The sequence below is a fragment of the Pectinophora gossypiella genome, chromosome 1 (assembly GCF_024362695.1).
Source record: "Pectinophora gossypiella chromosome 1, ilPecGoss1.1, whole genome shotgun sequence".
NCBI lineage: Eukaryota > Metazoa > Arthropoda > Insecta > Lepidoptera > Gelechiidae > Pectinophora > Pectinophora gossypiella.
The window spans coordinates 13,442,135-13,459,921 of record NC_065404.1 but is presented as its reverse complement, the minus strand read 5'-3'; the positions used below and the strand labels follow the sequence as shown (position 1 = coordinate 13,459,921).

The following is a 17,787-nucleotide window of genomic DNA, read 5'->3' as shown; positions in this document are numbered from 1 at the left end:
CACTTGTATAAGTGTAAATTGTGTAAGCATGAATTCAGATTAAAAACTACATTTATTACATTTTCTAAGGGAAGATGGTGAAACCTATAACTGATTTCTTTTATATATTATTAATTTTAAAATGCTTTGTTTTCTACACTGGTAAGTTTTGAGTTTTCTGTTGCAGTACCTATATGGTGTCGTATGAGATGGTTAAAAAAAAGATTGCATTAAAGCCCTTAATCTAAAACAGCAATATTGCTAACTGCTGTTTGACATTTGTTCACATTGCACACTTTACTTTTTTATCCACAAATGTCGAATTACAATATTGCTTTTTAGATGAATTGCTACAATGTGACCTATACAATGTGCTACACCACTACTTCTCATTTTCGGGACCGCTTTGCCCCTTTATATTCTTTTATACTTAATTACATTTATTTCGACTCCAATAACTGCATTAATGACAGTTATTTCAACATAAGTATCATTCAGAAAAAAGGTGATTTTTAAAGTTGCCATATTTATTGTGTTATAGGAAAAGCTGAAATATCCGATGAGTCAAATAATGGAGGCAAGTTGGATCTCACGAAAGTTGTTGATAGTGCCGAAGTTAACAATACAGACTCCACCGACAATAATGATTACGGCGTAACTACAATACCTTTAGACAAAGATAATAATATTAATGAAAATTCAGGATTTAGCTTTGATGACATGGAGATGGCAAAATTTAAAATATGGCCAAAGGGGGTCGTGCCGTACTACATCGATGATTTCTCTTACGGTAACTTTTATGATTAACATAAGTAATGGTGCTGGTTAAAAAAAAAGTGGTAGTGAGTTAGATCAATTTCAGCCCAAAAACGAAAAGATTGAATTTATTTAATGTCTACGTAAGTATAAAGTATATTCAGGGTCAAGTTGTTGAAATTTTTACATTTTGTTATTTGACATAACTTTATGATAAGATAATATTTCTTTCACAATAAGACAAATTGTTATTTAGCAATAAGGCCACGGATTGTACAATATTCTTATCCCATTTCCTTTTTTATCTTTATTTATTGGGTTTTTGACCAATTATTGAGTAATTATACTATTTTGTGTGTGGAATTTATTATTATTACACAAACTATTTTACAGTTATGGGACTAACGTCACATTACAGAAGTTAGGGCCTATCCACATCATTGCGTCGTGGTACTATTGATATTTTTGGTGCTGGCTGCATGAATGCAAATCGTTTGTTTCACGACAACGTCAGCATGAATTTTCACGTAACGACTTTGTGATGTAGAAATGTGGGCAGGCCCTTGGGTAAGTGGTTGCATCTTCTAGACCACTGACCCTGCCACTCTTACTTACATCAGATAAAATTGTTCGTGACAAAATCCGCAAATTTTTGAACGAGGTAACCTGGCGAACCGGCGTGCGGTTTGTTGAGCTGGTTCAACTACCATCCAGTGATGACATAAGATATGTTTTATTCATCAACCGGAGATCTCAACTAGAATGTTCTGATTACACCACGGACAACTTTACTACTAAAGGGGTTCAGGTAAATATTGCTTTGGTAATCATTTTGATAAATGTCTGTCTTTACTTCTCTACATTTTTCTTCTAAGCCACTACAGCAGAGTCACACAGAAGTAATAAGAAGACAATTTGCAGCCACTTCCTCCTACCAAGTCCTAAGAAGCGTATGATGGACTGTGTGGAGACCGATTTTTATACTCCATGCCCGGGAAGATCAGCAGTTGAGAGCGTATTAAAGCGTTGTATGTTATAAAATTTAATATTATTTGCAGGTAGTAGTGCTGGGCTATGACTGCATTAACGATCAGCAAATGGCGGCATTGTTACTGTCCCTGCTGTCCATACCTCCGCAGCATAATGCACCTAATCGTGATGAAAAAATCTTCATCGCTCGGCACCAGATCCTCCCTGGTATCGTATCTATTTGCAGTGTCCTTAAGCGAGATATAAACTTACGTCAACATGCTGTTGCCGTATCTTTGACTATCCTAATTGGGAATGTGGTTGTGTATATACTGATTAATTTTTTTATTATTCTTAAACTACTTTTGTATCCTTCGACGCATTGTATGACATGTCTTTGTAATTTTTGTATTTTCTGATACCGCAACACCAGTGTGGTATATCTTTATCACCCAGGTAACACTTCTTGTGTACTTACCCTTATCCATAGTCTTCAAGAAATTGATTATTCAGCTCTTGCTACACTGTAGCGTTTCTCGTACATTTGCTTTGCTTGTACCTGATTACAATGTACTTACCTAAAAACTTTGTATAATTAGAATTTCATATTACAGATAAAATAGACTTGTTTACGCGTTTGAAAAATCAAGATTGGTTATTCCACGATCTTCCTTACGACTTTGCCAGTGCTGGCCACTATGATATTTATAAGTACACAAAAAATGGTGGCGCTACAATCATACCCTTGGTAACTATAAAACATTTTTATGATTGCTCAACCAGTAGCACTATGAACAGATAAAGTAAGTATGTGAACTGTGGTCCAGGGTTCTTCTACTTGAATCCGAATAGTTTTTGAATTGAGTGTTTCTTTCAAGAATACTGTGAACATACATACATTGCAGTCACTTTTGATACGAAATCGTAAGATAGATGTGATGAATCTTGATGACAACAAATATCTATCTATCGACATCGTAGAATTTTATGATACCTTAGATCCTTTAAAATAAAAAGCAGCAGAAAGCATTCTTCGTTTTTCATATACTCCCAGGTACCCCAGTTCAGCAAAGACGGTAGGTCTGTCTTTGATACTTCTAATGCTGAAATATTATATCGTTACAGGATCAAGATCAATCTATAGAACCTTTTGCAGGTTTATCCGCTTTAGACGTGAAAAAAATTAAAATGATGTACACTTACATAATGATGTACCAGCCATCAGATAATGTACCTGAATGTTCCAAGTTATACAGACCTGGACCTGGCTTCGGCACTCACATAAGTATGATCCCAAAAAAAACAAAGCCTTTAAATAAACCTCTGAAATATTTTGATACAAATAATACTAATGAGAATAATAAAGCAGCTAAGCTCGATGAAGATTACCACTATGACGACACCAACTTCAATAAAAAACTTAACAAGATAAAAGTCAATAACGATAAAAACAACACCAAAACCATTAACTTTGTCGACTACGACAATAGTGACGTAAATAAATTGAAAGACGTGGATGGTGGTGGTCTTGGTTTTTCGGATATGCATACAAACCCAAATACCACGATCAGCTTTCGAGCAAGAAATAACTCAAAATTACGAAAGGTTTCAAAAGCCCCATATGGACGAAACAGACCAATATCACCGAAACAAAAAACCAAAAGCGAGAAAGGCACCAATAGCAAGAAAAAGGCGGGCAGGATAGGGGCCAAATTATCGAAGCGTTCAAAATCAGCAGTCAAAAAACCCAAGGACAATTAACTTCACAGAACAGCATCTCACGTGAACTTAAGTAAAAGATAAAATAACATGAGAAATAAACGTTTGATGAATTTAGAGTTTGTAGTTTCTCTTGTTTTAATATTTGTTAAAGCAAGAAATAATTTTACAAAGTGCCTGTGTAAGTTTGGTTTTAAATTCTAAAGTAACGACTCGATCGGTTTTGTCTGGACCACGGTACAGTTTTGATCTTATGATATGCTTAGAGTAGTGCAGATTTTATTATTAAGAATAAAACTCACCTGCAAGTCCATTCAAATGGATCCTAATTGAATTTACTCCATTGTAGGTTGGCTGAACATTTATATGACGGACTTCATTTTATTATGTGTTGTTGATTACCTATAGAATAAATTTAATAAGGTACTATTAGTCACTTGCAACATTATCAGCAGTAAGGCATACATAGATATGTGTTATGCGTGTGCAAAATAACCTAGAAGGAGATTGCAGAATAGAACAAATACCTGATATGTTTTCTCGAAATAAAACATTTCTTCAATATAAACATTTATTACATTTAACTATCACATTAAAGGCATGTTTGTATGTCTCGTTTCACGTAGCAAGTTTCGCAAATGACTTCGCAACACCATTTGAACTGGCAGTTGCAGTTCTCAGTCTCTTTGACACTGGTTTGGATGTAACCTCTCCTACAGCACAGCTGATCACAGCTGTCGGTACCAGCAGAACTGATATTGCATTGTCGTCCTTCAGTGCCCAGGGATCCAGTCTTCATGTTGGGATGGCAGAAGTCTGGAGACTCTTCGGAGTAGATGATGTCTTTCTTGCCAGGCCGCTTAATGTTCGGACTTTCTGGCATGAAGCTGTCTCCATCGTTACTTGCAATGACCTGAGAGCAAGTTCCATAATTAGTTATAATATATTTATCGGGATTTGTTTGTATGCACAATATAATGTTTGTTGCTATAAGTCTGTGTGATATAGTGTTAAAAGTGGCTGCAACTGCTGCAAATTGTCTTTCGACCTTAGACTTTGCTCACTCGATCAAAGATCAAAAGCGTGAGTCTATGTTTGTGAGAATTATCTATCAATCTTTTAGCCACCACTGGGGTCTGTTAACCTCAAGAACTCATCCTGGAGGGTGCGCGGACCAAATTAAAAATAATTCAACACTAGGACTATCTTGTAGATTGTGAGATGGATACCAATCTCAGAAACACTGGTGTCAGGGTTATTATTGAACCGCCGAAGGCCCCTGACATAACTCATGTAACGACTACGCGTAAATACGCGTATTAACATCAGTAAGTAGTAACCGAAACCAACGGCTTAACGGGCCTTAAGGTGATCAGCATGCAACCAAACCAGGGCTCATAAAGTGATTTTTTGTGATTATGTCGCCACCAGGATTCGAACCCGGGACCTCCGGATCGTGAGTTCACCGCCCAACCACTGGACCGTAGAGGCCGTAGAATAATTCAATAAAAGTATCATTATTACTAATTTACGAGTTCGCGTAGCATGGGTTTATATTAATTGGTTCACAATATTAACGGAAAAGCCTGCTTAAGTTAAGATTAAATTAAATATAAGAACTGCAGTTGAGCCTACCTTGGCAGCGCCTTCGAATCGGTCTCGGAGCCGGTCACCCACTTCTCTGAAGGTCGGCATTCTCCACCAGCAAGTGCGAAGAGTACACGAGCCAGACAACCCGTGACACTTGCACTCCACTTTCATGTTATTCTTGACTGCCTATTGACAAAAATAATTTATTTACCATCACCGTCATCTTTATTTTTGTCCAATGTGAGTGCTATTCATTCATCCTGAATTTTAGTAGTTTGCGGCGGGCTTGATAGGTTATTGCGACATAGAGTAATTGACTTTTAATCCATGTTTAAGTCCCATGTAATAGGCAGTAGGTGTATAAGTTATAATAAATTTGAATATTATATTACGTTAGCTGTAACTTGTGACTACAGATGCGTAGATTTTAGTTATCACTAAGTGCATCCGTGGTATTTTTAACTCCTATATCATCTTCTATATCAATGACAATGACAATGTGTATGTTGTGATACTTGATGCTGTTATCGCTGCAAGTACACCAATGACTTTTGCATTTATAATATTAGTTACAATAGTATTGTTACTATGGCATTCCGGCATGATAAATGTATCATTCTATCTTTAAAGTTTTGATCTTCAATATAAAATGTTACTAACCAACCTCCCAGCGTTATGATTGTGCAGTTTGATCAAAGTTTTGATGTCGCTCCGTTTCCTGTAGCGGCTGTCCATGAATTCTCTCGACTTTCTAAGTCCAAATCGAACATTGTCACTGCATCCTCCCCACTGCCATCTGTCAGTTGGAACTGGTGACGGTGGAAGCGATATAGGTTGTCTACCCCGATGAGTCTTAGGCACGCCCTAGGGATAAAGAAATGTTACTGCGATATCCTTCGAAGCAAGAAATGTGAAACTTAGTCGCAGGTTGGGCAGTCGGATAACTCTCTGGATAACTCTAGTGAATAGGTTAAGTCTAGGGAATAGCTATCTCCCTCAAACACCTCCATCAACACGCATTGGAGCTGCGTGGTGCTGGTGCTAGATACTACTTTCGATTCATTGTGAGGATACCTGCGCCCAACGCTGCAGTGGGACGTATACAGGCTATTCAGTTTTAGGTTTACTAGTATCATTATAGTGTGTTGCTGTGATTGTGTTTCTTTGTTTTTTTTTATGTTCAAAGAATAAGTAGGTACCTACCTAAGCGATTTTGTCTTTAAAATATTTGTTGCTGTTGTTGTTATTACTAACCTTTTCACAGGAGCATTCTAATAGTGATCCGGCTGTGCAGGCGCGGGTAATAGCGTAGGTAACACCAGCAGCTGTGATCGCGTTCACGAAGCCTGTCTCCCTCGTATCTATTGGCAAAAACATACGAAATATTAGTATTTACATAACAATACTACGTTGTACTAGAGTACTAGTACAAATAGGTACCAATTATCTTATATTTGCTTTTGAACATTTTTGCTGGTGGTGGTGAAAATTTAGACACACAATAAGCATGTTCACTTAATTTCTCACTAGAGCGAGTAAAGTGGATTCTGGATTTTCTTTTTTCTTGAAAAATAGAAAGTATTGATACAGAAAAAACTAATAGTTAAAAAAGTAGATGGTGGTTTACGTAACCGGGTGGTAAAGTAAATTCGAATTATGAAGATGTGAGAGGTGCAACTCGCAAAACATTGAGTAGATCTGTTGCTTGAAAAATTCGTCCAAGGGCATAAAATCACAGTAAATAGTTAATTAAACGTTATTTTTATTGCCACAAAAATTATATTATAAAATGCCAACAATACAGTGTCTATTTTTAAAAACTTTAAAGAAATTCGTCACGATAATTCCCCATAGTGCGTCTTTAGAAACATCATAAAAAATAAAAAACAATCATAACTATTTATAGCACGTTTGTATGATACAGAACCAAGTTGCTGACCTAAAAATCAATATTCACACGAGAGCTGTAATAAAGTTGGATGAGCCTTACAAATCGAAAGTCCCATACATAAAACATTTAGTTGCTAAATACGGTATTGACAGTCTTCTTTCTAGAGATTTTTGAAATTTGCCTAGCGATCGTAGCTCCTTAATTCAATTTCGGATTCGATTTTCAGATTGTTCAGTGAGGTATCAAAATCAAATCAAATCAAATCTACTTTATTGCACAAAACTAAAATTTCAACAATCAGACATAACACATGAATACAGTACAATTTGCAACCACCAAAAAGAAACAAACATTTACAAACAACTTGGATGCGGGATGGTATCTTAGTAGTTAAGTAACTCTTTTTTTTCGATAAGAAGAAAAATGGTGCAATCCAAGTATGATGTCAAAGTCATTTTAAATACTAGAGCAACACTGGCCAAGTTTTTACACTACAAGTAGTTCTAAAGATAAATGAATGGACGGAGAAACGTTAGGCGGAGAGATGATGGTAGATTTCCTGTTCATATTGAGGAAGATACCAGAACAATATTAATAGGGGTCTGTTTTAACACTTGCTTTATAAACTGAATGATAACCAATACAGTTTCGTATCTGATAGTGTAAGATGCTGGATAAGTTCCAGGAAGGTCATCAGATAGTAGCATGAGCTAAAACAGGCACTAATAAGAATTTCCTTCGATCAATGTTTAAGTTAAAGTCAATGGCTAGAGTAAATAGACATTTGCAAGGTAAGCGTTACGCATAATATCATCATTTACCAACAGGTGAGATTGTCGTCGATCAAATCTGGCGCCAAGGTTGATGAGGACAATCGACATTAGAACTAACACGAAAATACATGTTATAGTACTTCTTCTTCTTTAAATCCTATTATTCTCTGTTGGGAGGTAAGGTTCGATAGAGATTATAATCTAATCTAATCTAGCCTACAAGATCCCACTACTGGGCAAAGGCCTCCCCCTCCTCTTTCCATTTTTCGCGGTCCTGTGCGTATTCCGGCCAGTCCCTCCAGTAAGCGTCCAAGTCGTCACGTCATCTCTTTCGAGGTCTGCCACGACGCTTGTGCCCGTCATGAGGCACCCAATGCGTGACCATCCGTGCCCACCGCTCAGGATGCATGCGACAAACATGTCCGGCCCAGTCCCAGGGATTATAATACTTAGTCAATAAAAAAATATATGTTCATCGATGCTGTGGTCTGTGTGTCTGGCGTTAACAGGCACCAGCAATAACAATTAATGGCAGTTGAGCCGATCTTGTATGAATATTCAGAAGGCATGTATAATGTGAAAATTGCCGCAGAACTCTCTGAATATGCGCCGGACATCAACTAAGCTTTGTTTGGTGCAACGATTTTAAAATTGTAAAAAGCAGCTTGAGCATTTGTTACGTTTACCCACTGGATTTTGTTAGAACAATTTTACATGCACACACATACATAAACAGCCTATATACGTCCCACTGCTGGGCACAGGCCTCCCCTCAATCAACCGGAGGGGGTATGGAGCATAATCCACCACGCTGCTCCACTGCGGGTTGGTAGAGGTGTTTCTACGGCTAATAGCTGGGACCAACGGCTTAACGTGCCCTCCGAATCACGGAATCATCTTACTTTTTCGGACAATCAGGTGATTCAAGCCTGAAAAGTCCTTACCAAACAAAGGATAGTCTCACAAAGTGATTTCGACGATGTCCCCATCGGGAATCGAACCCGGACCTCCAGATCGTGAGCCTAACACTCTAATCACTAGACCACGGAGGCTGTTAGAACAATTTTATCAACAATTAATTCGATTTTTGTAAGTAACCACCTTCAATTGAAAATTTTAAGAAAACGATAATAGAGACAAAGCAACGAACATCTTTGTTACTGTATCAATAAGGAAGAACTAACAAATAGGATTGCGTGTCAAAACAAACAATGCGTCAAAACGCAGGTCATCTAATTTCAATTGTTGCTCCGTCGCGGTTGGAGGGCGTAATGACTGCGCGCGCTCATCGGCTCCATGCAGACCCCTCTTTTCCATTATACACATTGGCTAAATTCCCAGGGCCCAGTCATCGATGGGGATCCCCTATTATAACATAAATTCGCAATTCTGTCCCAAATTGGAGTAGTCAGGGGTAAATCCTCCATCTAGAGGTACATTGAGAGAGACAGGAGCTACCTGCCAGATCCCAACCATCATCTAGCGTTATCCAGTTGTCACAGGGTCAGGTTAATTAACCTAAATTGATAAGTCCAGCGTTTTACAAAAACGATTGCCAATCTGACCAACCACGAAGAGAAAACCAGCACTACCGGTCATGTACTCACGAAACACATTTCTCTGGCATATTGGATCCCTTTCGATATGGGTGGCACAGTTCTTTGTCAAAATAACGTGTCCTGCAGTGTGATTTTCTAAGATACCAGGTATGAGGCCTACTATGCGGTATATAGGTATGGAATCGACACGTCCTCGATGGAATCGCATAGCAGGGCCTCAAGTAGATTTAAGGACGGCCCTGGCTCCATGCGGCTATTAGCCCGCTCCTGACAACAGCACAATGCGGACAATACCGCGGTTTATAGCTAGCCCCTATTGTGCCCCGACAGGCTTCATATGCTTGGCAATATAAACCGTGGAATTCTTACATATGTACGCAAGAATGTCAAGATAAAATTCTACAAGTCGAATGTTTGATATGGCGTAGCTAACGTTGCTTAAGCTAAGCCGTGGTATCTTACTAACTTTACGAACATACCTATTAGTAGGTATTTTTATTCTAAAATTGCCGGTAAACATCGTAAACGTGTAATGAAGAGTATTTTGAAAGGGTCTCGTAGTTGTAAAAGTCAGTGCAGTTATAGTAGCGTGGCATTCGTTAAGTTCAGATTAGATAACCGAGGCTTGCGCAATGCGGTGGAGTTGACAGCAGATCGGCATCGTGTGCGCCTATCGATCCCATGCTAATTGGGCCCGCGGCCGCGGTCGTTGCGTCGACGCCCGCGCCGTATCGTCGCCGCATTCCCGCCGCCACCGCCCGTCCCACCAGATACAGCAAAATTTATTGCACGAACAATTTATATAATTGACGTGCGACAAAAAAGCGAGAGTGCACACCCATCCGACGCAGAATTCAACCCGTAATTACACCACGTCACCGCTTGTCCTCGCTCGATTGTCATAGGCATTTTTATCGGGCAGTGATTAAATTTCGCTGGATGTCGCCAAGGATGCGTCCTCGGGAGGAATTATGAGAGGAATGTCAATTTCGAGATATTTTGCTAGTCTTTTAGCGGTCGGGGGGTAAAAAAGTGGCACCGCGGAGGGGTGGGGGGAAGCGGTGCATGGGAACAGGTCCGCCCCGTGCGGATGCCGGGGAGGCCGCGGTTTTTCTGTCGCGGTGCAGCGCTGTCTGTCGATAGAACAGCCGCGACACTCGCCCATCATTATAAATCCGTGGCGGTGAGCTCAGAGCCGAGCATTCCTCGCGCTCCGCCCGCGTTATGCGCTGTAATTATCACAAAACGCAGCCCCGACTCGCAAATATGTCGTTGGGAACGAGGGACATGACATTCTCATCACCAAACGTTGAGTTTTTTAAGCGTCTCCGGTTTCGAAATATGTCCTGCGTCGAGCCACTCCCACGAGGTCCGCCGGCGATTATATTCGGGATCCTGACGACGGAGGGTTTTTGTGGACGCTGCCACGAGCTCTGCCGGAATGTCGGTATTCGTGTCCACTGAATAATTCAGCGAAATTGTCGATCGATCAATAAAACCGATGGAATCAAATTGATTCACACTTGAAGGTTGTATGGCTCCCATAACGCGTCGATCGGGATGTTTTTGCGTCGTCAAAATACTTGGAAGTCGTTCCGCCATTCACATCCAGTCAATCACAGGGGCGCGTGCGCAGTGCGGACATCATGAAAATGCTGCTTGGAGTTTTCTTACACGAGATAATTGGCAATCAAGTTAGTGCTACATACTCCTCTTGTAATAACAGGAACATTATCAGAAAATTAATGTTATTCGCATAACATCTTCTTGCTTTAGATCTTGTTTTGATTGCTGTCACAGTGAACGATATGTCAATCAATAAGCAAAACAACTTTTGAAGGATAAAACATTTACCATTCACATTAATAATACCTATAACTAACACCACAACTGAAGAAGCAGTTGAAACATGATAAAGCGCTAAGAAAAATAAAGGAAGAAAATAAAAATACTTGATATCACAATGAAGGGAAATGTAAACTTGGTACCATTAATATTATGGATTTGATAATGTCATTTCATTATGTGATAATGAGTTTAATACTATATTCAGCGGTATTTGATGACTGGGGACCACCAGAAGGGCCCTCCTTCCCCATAGACGACAAGCAAGATGAATGTATGCCCCCGATAGCAAAGAGGTGTGTAGACTAGAAAAGGCTATTGTAAAAGTCATCTTAGTTAAATAAAAATGCTATAAAGCTATTGCTGTATTAACGCTTTTTCTTTTAAAACCACTACATGTTCACTCAACAAACCGTGGGTTTATATTATATTCTTGTGGAAGAATTTCTCTGTACTAAATTGGAACATTTTAAAGAGAACCCATTTGTGCTTGTTTTAGGAACTGATTATTTTGAACAAAAATAGAATAAGATGATAGTGTAGTATATTGGATATTGCTATCCTTATCTAGGGCGCATACGTCATCTGAAAACAGAGCAAGACAAACTGTCAGTCAATGCAGGACGGTCTGTATGTACAGTGATGATGTGTTGGCGAGCCAAATCATGGATGTGTCTACACTCAGCGGGATCCCCTCTCTGGGAGACATAAGAGTGATGCAGAGAATTAGATCTGGATTTGTTCTACTGAATTATGCTGAAAACAGAATTTGTTCCGTTAAAAAAACGGAAATACAAAGTTTTCTAACCGACCTCCAGCCAGCGGGATATTTACCAAAGTTAAGTCTGATGAAGTATAAATTGGTATTAACTTTTAGATCTGTATTTATTCTGTTCAACAAAACAAAAAAAAATACTTCTGCCGTCCTTACTTCAGCTACAATCAAGCTGCAATGAAACATCCAGTTAGCGGACTTTTTCTCTCAATGACATTCTTTTGTAACTTTTACACTAAATTAATATCGTTCAAATTCTATACTTTTTAATTTAAGCACTAGATGTACGAATAAGTAATTTAAGTGAAATTATAGTCGTAAATAGGTTAATTTTTATTAGATTAGTGTAAAAGTCACGAGTACTAATATGTACCTATACCTACACTTTGAAACCATGTCACATTAACTTTTTTGACAAATTAAACTGTAAGTCTCATTAAATGTCAAATATAATAGTGCGACAGGGTTATAAAGTGGGTACATGATATTGCTCATGATGGTACACGAAGTGCGTACACTACAGGGGAGTTAAAATGGCCAGATCGAAGCAATTCATCTAAGAAAGCAATATTGCAATTTGACATTTGCGCATATAAAAGTAAGTGCTAATGCAAACAAATGTCAAATAGCAATATTGCTTTCTTAGATGAATTGCTTCGATGTGGCCATTTTAACCCCCCAGATATTAAAACAGCTATACTTATTACAATGGTGCTTCTAGGAGGCAGACTTTTCAGGTTTACAACCTTCAATCATTTACATCCAAAATGTACAGCTTGGCAAAAAGTTTCTTGATACCATCTTAGTTTTCTGACAAGCCGAAGATCCCCAATTCTGCTCATTAATAATATACATACTGTTACAAATATAACTGTACCAATTACAACATTAATCAGGTGGAATAACAACATAAATAATGACGATACGAGCCGAAGAGACGGTGACGTCAAATTGACGAGATAAGGGGACGTCGCGAGATCATCGCTTGCGCAGCCCATATGTGAAATTGCTAAGGATTTTGCAATTTTAATTTTATTTATAATGGAACGGCGTAAAGCTTGAGCTAAAGCGGCATTCTCGAAATTCTGAATGACAGCAATGCGTTAGATTAAAAAAGTTGAATAGAAATATAGTGAGCGTAGGTAAGCTTTGTATTTTCTATTTTTATCAGAATTCAATTTGGCCAACATGACAATCAAATTAGATAGGTACTTTAGGGGCGTCGCCACGAGTCAGTCAGGTTATCTCTCAGAAAGGTAAAGTTCAACGGGCATTAAATTACCTTTTATCAATGTTAATCTTGTAAAACAACATAAACAACCTATACAGTGTGTTAGTGACATCGTAACGAATACTGAGGGGGATGATTCAGACCATAGTTCTGACTTAATATCAACTGGAACTTTCCGTCGCAAAATTCATGTATTTTTAAATTATTTTGAATTCTATACTTTTGCGACTGAGAATTCCACTTGATATCAACTCAGAATCATTACCTGAATCATCCCTCAAAGTTTTCGTTACGATGTCATTAACCTGTATATGGCCCTCTGCTGGGTGCAGGTCTCCCCTTGATCAACCGGACAGGGTGTGCAGCATACACCGCGCTGCTCCAGTGCGGGTTGGCAGGTATTCGGAGAAGAGTAGTACAAAGCAATATCAATACAAAACTCGCTCTCTCCTACTCTCTAGACGTACTTACAAATCGGCCGGACGTTCCCGCTAGAAACTGATAAACTGAAACTCGCTCCCGATACGCATCGCGTCGCAGGCGCAGCGTCGAGACTTTAAATTAACCGTTCACGCACTCCCGTTCAGGAATTTTAGATTCGAGATGGACGCAAGTGAGATCGCGACACTTTCTGCGCTTCAAAGATCCTGGTGATTATTCTGGTATAAGTAAGTATTCGTCGAGTCGACGACGAAGCTGGTTTAAGACGCCTGAAGTCTTAAGTATGTAGGTAAATAGCAACGATGTCGGGACCATAGCTTATCTACGTTTATAAACTGACTCAGTAGTAATTTATACAGTTTAAAGGTCTTTACTAAAACAGTATCGACTCTTTATTTATTATAAAGCGAAGCTGGCAGAGACAGACCTACAAGGACTTACACTGACCAAATAGGAGATGTTCTTAGAAAAGGTTTAGTATGATCTACTCTGAACCGGCGTGCGTGTATGAAGCGATTGATGAAGCGAGGAAGCAAGAGAAGTGTGTCAGGATCGAAGCAAATGGAAATCTATAGTCTCTGCTTACCCCGGTGAGAAATAGGCGTGAGTTTATGTATGTATGTATCTATTAAATATAAATCTATTGTTTACATCCGCTGTCCGCTGTTTTATACTGCTCGCAATTAATTTACGACAAAAATATGCTATGGATAGTTATAGAGCAGCTACGTCATCACGATTGCACGTGTAAATGGCTTTTGAATTAAAAATGACTGAAAATCTCTTACGTATGGAATGGCCATGAAGCGGATAGCACTTATAATTGTGGGTAGTGATGTGGGGACCCAGATAAACAGTATCCGGGTGGGCCGGACAAATGGGGAGCGCTTAAGGCTCTCACCCGGTACAATGTCTGAGGGTGCCAAGCTGGACGCGAACCTCGGCTCAGGGCGTCATCTGAGAGGAAAAATATTTGAAAGAATTAATCGACACTTGTGGGTTGATAGCGATAAGTGCTGATTGAGGGAAATCGTCGACCAAGCCGGCCGGTTCGGTATCGGGGTCCTAGGCCCCGAGTGAGCTGATGGCGATAAGTTCTGAATGACTGAAATCGTTGACAACGCTGGCGGAGCCACGAGCTGGTTGGCCGCATCTACTTACATCTATAGATAATACGTTTAGTGTCATAGCATTTAAAAGTAAACCATATTGATACCAAAAAAACCATATTGAAAGTATGTAAGTATAACTCGTATTTATGGAATATATATTACCTATATATAATTTATTTAAATTTGGTTTGTAGGTTTAGGTTTATATTTTGTTTTATATTAGAATACTTAAGTAATTTCTAAATAATTTGTAAGCGTATGTATAATAGTAAAAATAATATTATACGTTGAATATCTCTCTCGTCCACGCCGTTGGTCCCGGCTATTAGCCGTAAAAATACCTTCACCAACCCGCAGTGGAACAGCGTCCGGTTGCTTGAGGGGAGGCCTGTGCCCAGCAGTGGGACGTATATAGGCTGTTTATGTTATGTTATCTCTCTCGTCACGTAGGTCAGATGGAAGAAATCTCTTTGTTTAGAGATTTTATTTGAGATAGGCATTTGCTAGGTAAGCGTGATCCATCCTAGACCACATCGTCACTTAACATCAGGTGAGATTGTGATCAAACGCGAGCCTATTATATTTTAAAAAAAAGATAAGCTTACCTGTACTATCTGTTTTCTTTGTATGTTCCTTCTGTCTGTTTTATTGTGTACAAATAAATAAATAAACTGGAAAAAATTAACAGAATAGTATATCTAATCGCCCCTTCTCTTTCCCCACCCACCAACATTATACTATGTAGTACAACGCGCCTGAACTACGGAAGTCCGTTCACTCAGCTTATTAACAACCTGTATAAGACCACGCACAAGTACCTACTAGTGTGTGCACAGATCTGGTTATTCAGGAAGCTCCATTACAATGTAACCCCACCCTTTAGATGGTGCAGTTTAATTTAAACTCAGGCATTGCAAACAAATTCCTGCACGTAACATCTTCATCCCCATTTCTTACGGGCTTGAGTGAAACATGTGAAGTGATGTTTCCTTACGAAGCTGCCAAGTATCATGTGTCCCGCCACTCAAGCCGCGCCGCGTCATAAACATGTATGTCATACGCGCACGCGCAGCCCGCGAACCGAGATCTGCTCGTAAAACCATCATAACGACCTTTATTGCTGTTTACCATCGCACACACTTCGAAAGTAAACTTTTATGCTTTCTCAACACTAAGATTCAAATAAGCAAAAGTAAGTTACTTAAGAACCAGTTCAGTAAAAAGACGAGGGATGACTTCTTTAAACGCGGATCACCTTAATGCGAGGACAATACATCGAGTTGTCACCGCGACCGCATTGGAATGTTTAAACGAACGCGAGCATTTTATCTCATCTGATTAATTCAAATATTTAGCGCAATAAATACGAGCGTGCGGGGTGGGGGAGGGGGTTTGGACGGGCTCGTAACGTTGTCGCGGCCGTCGGCTGTCGGGGTGACGGCGGACGGCGCATGCGAGCAATTGCGTCAGTGTCAGCGTGTCAACGCCGGGCCATTGTGGGCCCCTCGGCCGATATACGAGCGTAGCGCGGGCGCAGCGGCCGCGCACCTGATTTATCGACGGCCCGCGCAGGCTGCGCCGACGCGGGACGCGCTGTCGCCGCCGAATAAAGCGCATTCTCACGCTACCGAACGCACGCGAACGCTGCCGTCTCGTACCCGTATTTAAATCGAACGCTCGTTTCTCATTCCTTTTCCCCAGATATTTTACGTCGGGTAATACGATACGACACTGCCCAGGCCCTTTCTGCAGTTTTCACGTTCGTTTTTTCCCTTTGCCCGCTATTGTTCACTTGTCAATTTCTTTAGCTAATGCGAGTAAACGTCTCATTATGCGGTGCGGTGCGTCCGCGACGCGCATTGCGTGTTGTGACAGCAACCACCCACCGGAAGGGGCCGAGCGTCATTCAGCCGCGCACAAAACGCGAATACTTTATTCAACGAACGTCCGATGGCTAATTTGAATGGATTGTGCACGTTTAATGGGAATAATTAGCTCTGGTTAATGTTCGCATCGAGCCAACGACGACGATGGAATATATCTGTCAGAGTGTACGCTTCGTGCACTGGACTTTTGTTCTCTTAGTTAACGCCTAATTAACGCTTGCATTCGGCGGTGCAGACCGCTGCGGCGTCTAGCACACGTTGCGTCACAGGCAAGGCGCAGGTCAAGAGTCATTACATCTCCACAGATATGCGGCGACACGCACCAAACCGTTTCGGTCCGCAATATACTTAAGTACTGGGCACATTTCGCAATCAGTCAAGCAGTTTACTGTCATTCCTCGCCGTAAAAGCGTTTCTCACGGTGACGAGTCGACATCGACAAACCTGAATACCGCAGCAACAAATGACGACCCTTTCCCTCATTAAAATCCAAGAAAAATTTAAGCACACAGTTACCTCCGCATTTCTGTATTACAATTCCTTAAAAGTCACATTTTGTGAAAATAAATCAGTAAGTTGGTCGTTCTCGGCACCTATTTTAGTGTAGTGGGGTATTTTATTTAATTTGGCAAGAGGGTGAGCGGTGACAAGTGCGGATTGTCGTGCGTCGCGCGCGCCTGTCACACGTGACGGACAGACGGCCGTTGCTGGCCGGGAAAGGGAAAAAATAAAAGTGGAATAACCCAGAACACACTCGTAAGCGAGACCGGCATATCTCCGTTCATTCAAGTATAAGCGAGAGGTCCAAATGTCAAAAGACACGACGAACCTGTGAGTTCTCTACTCGAGTGAAGGCTGAGAGATATCGTCTCTACCAACAATTTTGTGCTTCAGACGTCGATTACTCCTCGGGAACCCGATGTTTGACTTTCAAATAACTGGAAGCAGCTATTGTTTATTCCACCATGAGCCAACGAGCTGACATCGGCTGTATCGAGCGCTTATAAATATGTAGTCGAGCTTTATTTGGTGATCCGGAATCGTTTGTCAGACGTCTCGGAGGAGTCTAATAAAATAAACCGCTGCTGATTCAAAAAGGCGATTCTGATACTTAACACTGAGCTTTATGATAATGTAAGTGCAGCACCCGAGCCAATAATCGATATCGAGAAAAATTACGACCATTATCCCCATCGAGACGCCGAGATTGGTTGGGCATCGACCATAAGAGTGAACAGATTAGATATCACGAAATGCGCCC

The 17,787-nt window shown here is 40.2% G+C and overlaps 1 protein-coding gene across 1 annotated transcript in view; it reads right to left on the bottom strand.

Moving 5' to 3' along the window:
- Positions 1-3,982: 3,982 nt before the first annotated feature.
- LOC126370616 (protein Wnt-6) overlaps positions 3,983-17,787 on the bottom strand; it is a 42,188-nt gene continuing 28,383 nt past the window's right edge. Inside the window, exons 3-6 of the mRNA XM_050015582.1 lie at positions 6,268-6,374; positions 5,674-5,877; positions 5,059-5,199; positions 3,983-4,336 (exon numbers count right to left, since the gene is read on the bottom strand). Coding sequence (XP_049871539.1) covers positions 4,016-4,336; positions 5,059-5,199; positions 5,674-5,877; positions 6,268-6,374 — 773 coding nt within the window. The 3' untranslated portion in view covers positions 3,983-4,015. The remainder of the gene's footprint in view (positions 4,337-5,058; positions 5,200-5,673; positions 5,878-6,267; positions 6,375-17,787) is intronic.